Source organism: Cynara cardunculus, unplaced genomic scaffold (genome assembly GCF_001531365.2).
Source record: "Cynara cardunculus var. scolymus isolate 2C unplaced genomic scaffold, CcrdV1 Un_Scaffold_3073, whole genome shotgun sequence".
Lineage (NCBI taxonomy): Eukaryota > Viridiplantae > Streptophyta > Magnoliopsida > Asterales > Asteraceae > Cynara > Cynara cardunculus.
Window position 1 is genome coordinate 22,672 of NW_020201339.1, and position 8,007 is coordinate 30,678.

Sequence of the window (8,007 nt, forward strand, 5' to 3'; positions counted from 1 at the left end):
GCCCCTTATACGTGTAAATAAAAACCAAAATAAACTATTTGAATGATTTTGGAACCTAGTCAATGTAACAAAAAAGTGCCCCTTAAATATAACAAAAATGATGCAACGGGGAGGGGGGGGACATAAACCAAAACCCCGTGTAACAAAAGAGAAAGTACATCACGGGGGGACATAAACCAAAACCCCGTGTAACAAAAGATAAAGTACATCACGGGGGGGTATAAACCAAAACCCCGTGTAACAAAAGATAAAGTACATCACCTTTCACCTAAAATGATGTCTTCTTGCATTTTTTGAAGCAAAAATATCTATCACTTCGTCATAACTAATATTAACTAAAAACTTACTCTCAATACTCAAGATTGCTAGCCCGTTCAATCTTTCTTGACTCATGGTAGACCGTAGATAYRACTTCAACAACTTTAACTTTGAAAAGCTTCTTTCTGCAGATGCTACGGTCACCGGTACGGTCAATAGTATCCTGTAAGCAAGCAAGACATGTGGAAACATGTCCATTTTCTTTGCGAACTCCATAATTTGTATCGATATCCAAGGATTTCCACTTTTAGATGCCTCTTCTGGTAGCATTCCCTGCAAAATTTGTAACTCCATAAACAAATATTCGCCATCAATATCAAAATCATTACCATTTGTTAAAGCAAGTTCATGGTTCAAACAACATTTTTTTAACTCGTCATCATGTAAAGTAACCAAATTTCGCCCATCAAACATAGATTCAAATTCTTGCATTTGTTCAAATCTGGTTCGTAACTGCAAAAGAGCCATATCAACCAAAACAAGAAAATAATCAGTTCTAAATGTCTCTTGAGCAGATTGTTGTTCTCTCTTCGTACTTGGAATTTAATCAAATTGTTTTTTCCTTGAGAAAAAACGTTTTACGGCAAACTCAGGTTCAATTCCAATATTACTTGCAATCTCTTTAGCTTCACGAAATATGGACCACGGAGCCATGAGGTCCCCGCCATTAAACCTTCTTTAGCTTCACGAATGGCACATGTAAACCCGCTTTCCCAATATTTTTCAAAATATTCAACTAATCTCTTTAGATTTTGTATTGCAACATCAAGAAACATATCTTTAGACTGTAACTTCTTGCTAACTAAATTAATTCTATATATAATTTCATGCCAAATAACCAAACTTACAATAAATCAAAACTTGAAAGCTCACCATTAACCAAAGACTCGGCTTCCCTACACACTCTTCCATCCTCACTTACTTGAGCCAATTGTACTAAAGCATCTCTAATTTGGCCAACTTCAGTTTTGATAGCTTTAACACTTTCTATATGACTTTCCCATCGAGTAGCAGATAAAGATTTCAAAGTCAAATCATCAATATAATCTGTAAAACAACCCTAACTCTTAAGTTAAAGTATTAAACATAAGATTAAGCATCTGTAAAAGTTAAAACATTAACAAATGGTGAAACAAAATTCATCAGTGAGTCAAACTCAAACATAAGCAATTGACAATTGTCCAACAAAGCAAGTCACCACTGTCCACTCACCAATTTCACAGCACATCTAAGCCTAGTTTCATAACTTCATTATTAGGTTTCCAATCAAACAAAATTAAAAACTTAAAAAATAAAATAAGTAATATAATAGTTAAATTTCACATAATCACCCTAACTCCCTAAGTAACTAAGTTAAAGAATAAAGTCATAATTCATAAAGACTTAAATAGTTAAATACTTAAATACTTAAAATGTTAAATGAATCCGAAATCCCTAACCTCAAATCAACACAAGTCAGGGAAGAGGGGCAGAGGGCGAAGCCGTGAAGTGCGAAGGGCGAGGCCGCGAAGGGCGACGGGCGACAGGCGACGGCCGGAGAGGCGGAGAGCGAGAGTGCGACGGTCGGAGAGGCGACGAGTGCGAGAGGAGAGCGATTTCGATTTTGATTTGACTATTGAGAGTGAAGTCGTGAACGAGTCCACAGAATGAAGCGAGAGTCTAGATGCAGATCAATTGATGGACTGGTAATTCTAACAGACTAAGGTAGTAGGCTAACGGTAACATTTTTAGGCCCAAGTAAAAACTGAACCTATATATATACATTGGGCTTTTGAATTTTTGATGCCCTTGGGCTTTATGCTGCCCTGGGCCGGCCCTGGCTAAAACACAAACAAACCATTAAACTATTTTACGCTTATTTTACAAAGCGTATGATCATGTCACTTTTTGAAGTTCCCGATTGTACCAATCCTTGGGTAGGAGGATCACATCTTCCCAATGAGGTGAGTGGTGCATGGAGTCAAGCTCCAAACCTCCGATTCAATTCTGTAAGGATGCTCGCATCCTTACTTTCTACACTAATGTCGCAAGGACACTGTTAGAGTATTATGACCAAAGGAATTCATAGTGTCGTGTGACACATGTTAGAGTCAGAACACTAAACCAAGCTGTAAATACGGTATGAGTTTTTTACAGACCACAAACCAGCCTGTATATGTCTGAAACCGTAAAAATTTGCCTCACATGTGTAGCTTGTGCAATTTGTACCGAACACAAAGTTTATTATATCGATTGTATCGAAATAAACAATCAGTATAATAAAAAAAAATTAAAATTTGATGGTACGTAAGAAAGCTGAATAAAACTTTTAAATCAAATTTTAAAGGAACGCTATAAAGACAAACAATGCTTCGTCTTTAATCAAACTCCCGCATCTCAAGAATCTAATTAAGAGCTTTTAACTTCGTATATGGATAATAGCTAACGGACTTTTGTGAAATAAAAACGTTAAAAATAATGACACTATAAAAAACACTGCATTTTTACATGTGTTACTTTATAATATAAAATAACATAAAAAACTGATTCTTACATTTCTCAAATTTTTATGGTTTCTTTCATTAGTCTTATATATATAATTCAACTAAATAATATATGATATATGCAATTTGATTCGAATTTAGTTTGTATTTTAAAACCGTAAACCAAATTGTGTAATACTAGTTTGACGTATATGTGTATCATAATTAGGAGTGTATGCGTATTGGATTGGACGATTCACGACTTTCATACAATCCAACTCAATTATGACATGATAGTAAGGTCAAGCCTCAAACTTTACGAGTTATGATGATGTCACAACGGTTTTCAAGGTGTGTCCTAAGGCGGCATACACACACACCCCATACACACGTGTGTTAGAGTTTTGAATAATACCGTAGAACAAATTAAATTCATATAAAGTAATAAACCAAAAAAAGAAGTATTATACCAAATATATAGAGCTTATAAAAAAATGATATCAATAGTGCAACATCGTGATTAATTCTCTTGAATCTTTAGTCACTATTTTCTTCAATTTTCAAATAATTAGTGTTCGACTATTTGTGTACGAAAATGAGAGTAAGTCTATTTAAGGTTTTAATTTTGGGATTTCCTTTTTATGTTTATTTAAATTTTAGGTCTCATACATAATTATAATTTATCCTTCAAGTTATATATTACAAATAAGCCTATACCTTTCAAAATAACGTATCATAACACGCCACAAGGTGTCAGAACATGTCATCACGCGTTATAATGCAAGCCAAACCTTAGAGTGGGGCTATAGGGTTAATGTGGCGGCGAACCCAAGTCTTAATGCCATAACGGGTTATTTAGAACTGTGATTACAATAAATTTAGAGGATACTTTTGGACGTTTCAACAAGTTTTTTAAGACATCTTTTAAATAAAGTTTCATATTAGTTATTTTATAGAACATTTTTTAAGAGGTGTTCCATAAGCACATCTACTTATAGAGCACTTGTATTCATACTCAAATAATGTCGTATAAAATAACTAATATGACATTTCTAAAAGCATCGTGAAACTTGTTAAAACACCAAAAGGCGTTATATAAACATATTGTGACACTTTTAGATATGATATTTTTTTTTTTGTTTTGTCATGTAAACTTAATGTTGTTTTAGTGAAATGCTATAACTATTAGCATTTTCTTTCCACCAAAGTAAAACATCAATGGATTGGACTGATAGATTCTTCAACCAGATATCTATCAACGTCATTCATATTTCCTAACACATCATTTAATGTTGCTGCAAAAACGATTCTAATAATTTTCTTCTATTAGATTCTTTGTTATCATTCTTTGATAGTGAATCTCTTTTGGTAATCTATACTATACATATAGCTAAAATAAATAGAAACATAAACTCAATAAGGGTTGGGTTCACGTGATACCAAGGTTTTTTCGTGAGACCCGTGAGACCAATTTATGTTCATTGATCAACTTTATAAGCTAATAATCTGATGGTCTAAAGTTGTACGGTGACAATTTTGTGATTATTGAGAAGTCTTGTGGCGTTTATGAATGTTCAGATTGTCATATTGTAGATCTAATTCAAGGGTTGAGAATTGGTCTTACGGGTTTCACGAAAAACCCTTGGTCTCACATGATCTCAATTCAACTCAATAAATCTTATATAAATGTATTACATATTATTAATATATATATATATATATATATATATATATATATATACACATGTATAATAAACATTATTAATATATATCTAATAGACTGGATTGTGTTATGGTAAAAAAAGAGTTAAGGTAAGAAGCGTAAAAAGAGATTTTCACTCTTGAATATACATTAGGATGAGATGGACCGATCTGTACCAGATCAATCCTCGTATCAAACGCGATTCATGTCTTCATGAGTAGATTTGAGATTAAAGTGATCATGCGTTCAAATCATTTCTTACGCTACTTATCTTAACTTTCATTCTCATACGATCCTAACTTAGACTAATAAATTGTATATAAATATAAATAAAATATTTAACAAAATGACATATATTAAGAGCATGTTGGCGGGTTGGTAGGATTGAAATAAACTAACCCAATTTCAACCTTTTTAATTAAAATTTAATAGGTTGACGAGTTGAGTTTAATTAGATTATTAAAAGATTAAAAGAATTTAACGGTTTTTTACACCCATAATCATAATCATAATAATAAACACCTCTAATTATAACATTTGATTTCTGAATAATCTATTATTTATTTTAGTTATATTCAGAATTAAATCTATAAATAAAATAAGGCAAGAATTATTTTATTCAAAGTCAAATAAGCTGGGTCTGAAACCAGAGTGGAACAAACGCAAAAACCATCAAACAACGAGAGCGGGTTTGGTCTGATGGTCGGTCAAAATCACTGGGACCCACCCTCGACCGTCGTCTTCTTCATCACCGTGTGTGATTTCATCAGATTCAAGAAGAAATCGGTCATTACAGTCTCATAACAAGGCAATTTCTCATAACCAGGGAAGTAATTGATGTCAATCACCAGATACCCACTTCCCTTGTCATCCCTAATCATGTCGAAATTGAACAGATGTAATCCCAAAGCCAGCCGGAGGCAATTAGCCGTCTCCGATATGAATTCCGGTGCCGGCATCTTCACCTCGTTGGAATCTTCTGTACTCCGATTATCGTCACCCGCCAAGGCGGAATTTGATATCTGGGAGAAACATATAACGCCCCCTGATTCCGACGACATCTTTTCCAGTTTCTCCTCCGATATGTCCGGCAACGACCGGCGTTTCACACACTTGACATAGTCGCCGGCCACATACACCTTGAATATAACGCCACCGTGGTTCACAAACTGCTGCAAGACCACCGGTGACTCCAGATCCAACCCTTTGGTTAACCCTTCCACATTCAAAACCAGTGACATCTTGTGTGATTTGGCACTCCCATCGACGACAACCGGTTTCGCAATCATCGGGAAATTCAATTTACCGGTAGCGATTACAGACGACAACGACGAGGAATCTTCAACGAGAAGCTGATTGGGGATGCTTAAGTTGGGTATTTTGAGTTCGGTGACGAATTCGAGCATAGAGATCCGGTTTTGAAGGCGTTCAATCGCGGAAGGTGGATCGATGATGACGGTGTTGGGGTTGCTGACGGTGAAATCATGGAGATTAAGCTTCCAATCATCGGTGTAGAGCTTGTGAACGATGCAATGAAACGGAGATTGATCGGTGAGTGGTTTGCTGACGTCAATGGCGACGAAATCAATCCCTCGATCTTTCGCTTGGTTGATGAAGGTTGGTACCATGAAAGAACCCAATTTTCTTGCAGGTAAGGCGTAACCTATCAGAAACCGATTATCTGGTTCAGATTCCGGCATCTCCTGTTCTTCGCTTGATTTACAGAAACTCAATGGTTGGTTGGCTATGGCGGTGGTGGTTGACGGACGTCGGACGGTAGCGTTGGATAAAAGGGAGGTCTACTTTTACCACAAGGAGTGAAATACAACTATTACCAAATACATGTAATGGAACAAGAGGAATATTATATTATATTATTTATTTATTTAATATTTTTTTTTTCTTGAATAAATTCTTTATTTGTATATTTATTTATTGTTTAAAAAATCTTTTAATTGAATTATAAAAACAATTGTATAGTATTTAAAAGTTTTTAACTCTTTTAGGTAGAGTTCTCCAATAAGTTATTCATTTAATGGATGGTATAATACATAATTGCGTGTAAAATATAAATATCATACCGTAAATGTAGCTCTCTCACAATAAGTTATTCATTTCTTTTGTTTTATGCATATTCATGGATCAAATAGTTTGAATTTACTTTTTTACTGTTTAAATATTCTGATTTCCTACTAAAATTCAAAGGGAAAATTAATGGTTTAATTTAAGATCTTAAGATGTAACTGTATAGAACCATTAAGTCATAATTATATCAAGCTTCTTCAAGCATTCGTACCTCTAGTTAATCTCTGTCAACTCTATTTCAAGTCTGCGGTTCTTAGCTACCACCCGTTGGTTGTCCTTGTCAATCTAGGCGTTGGTATCCTCTAGGGGGTGAGCTTCGAGTTTGCATATTATCCTTCTGATGTGTGGGTGTTTATTGTCGACCATTGCCTAATAGAAATGTGTAAGGATGAAATGACAAGATGGGCTGCCCCACTGCACAGTTGGCATGGGGTTTCTAGTGTTGTTCCTGTCATGATAACACTTAAAAATCAAGGAAATAGGTGACCCTCAATTTGTGGTCCATCGTTTAGATGGTTAGGTGTATAATGTAGCGGGTAAACAACAATATGTTTGTCCACAGAAAAAAGAGCCCTTTGATGTATGATGGTGAATCCAAGTGCATTATTTGAAATACACCAAAAGTAATTATGCGAGAGTTCTTCTAAGCGATTCAAGAGCTACCAGCGAGAGAAGTTCGAGCAAATTCTTCTTTGTGATCATTCAATGAAAGAACTGTGAGCAAATAAATATTTTGTGTCATTTTGTGAGAAATTGTTGAGTGATACATTTATCTTTTCTTATTCTATATCAATTTGTAATTCATTTCATTGAGTACAACTTGTTCAAAAAGATTGAATTAATCTTTGAAAAAGTTTGTGTTTTATTCAACTGTAGAACCCTCTCCCCCCCTCTACAAACACTTGTTGGTTGTCCATATATCCTCGAGAACCAACATTTACCTCCTATTATGATCGTCTTGTGGTGTGCTCCAGAGTGACATTTATTTGTAGGTACCAAAAAATGAAACCACCTAATGGTACTCGACTCATGGTCGAGTAGTGTAACACCCTAAAAAGAAGAGTTAAATTAAACCGAAAATATTTAACGAGAATCAGGATCTAGAATTAAAATTCACCCGACACGGGTAATAGTAAAGCGTTTACAAAACAGATATTGAGAAGATAAATAACAACATACTAATCTAAATTATTCTATATCTAGATTAAAGACGGGTGTTTTTATCAATCTCCAAAAATATCGTAACCTCAATACGCATCGCTCAAAAGTACAAAGGCTATAACTACAAAAGAGCCTTTCACGAACCAACACTCCTCTCAACCCTTTTGAGCCCCGCCGATAAAGGAACCTGATATACAAGCCATATCAAAAGAAGTGTTAGGCTTACGCCTAGTGAGTTCAATTAATAACGTAAAGGTAACTATGAAGCCTTTATATATA

The 8,007-nt window shown here is 34.8% G+C and overlaps 2 protein-coding genes across 2 annotated transcripts; both read right to left on the minus strand.

Annotated features, from left to right (window-relative positions):
- Positions 1-347: 347 nt before the first annotated feature.
- Positions 348-1,546, minus strand: LOC112503465 (the record flags this gene model as incomplete). The annotated part of the gene is made up of 4 exons (XM_025107500.1): positions 1,531-1,546; positions 1,192-1,365; positions 930-1,120; positions 348-771 (listed from the first exon to the last, which is right to left on the minus strand). Coding segments are annotated over exons 1-4 (805 nt in total), but the record flags the coding sequence as incomplete, so codon positions are not given.
- Positions 1,547-5,090: 3,544 nt separating this feature from the next.
- On the minus strand, positions 5,091-6,328 carry LOC112503467 (inositol-tetrakisphosphate 1-kinase 1-like). Its single transcript, XM_025107502.1, has one exon. It carries the CDS (start codon positions 6,180-6,182, stop codon positions 5,196-5,198), a length of 987 nt encoding a protein of 328 aa, XP_024963270.1. The 5' UTR covers positions 6,183-6,328; the 3' UTR covers positions 5,091-5,195.
- Between the last annotated feature and the right edge of the window lie 1,679 nt (positions 6,329-8,007).

What these genes read in the sequence shown, in the direction of transcription:
- LOC112503467 (XM_025107502.1), bottom strand. Translation starts at nt 6,182, where the DNA reads ATGCCGGAATCTGAACCAGATAATCGGTTTCTGATAGGTTACGCCTTA.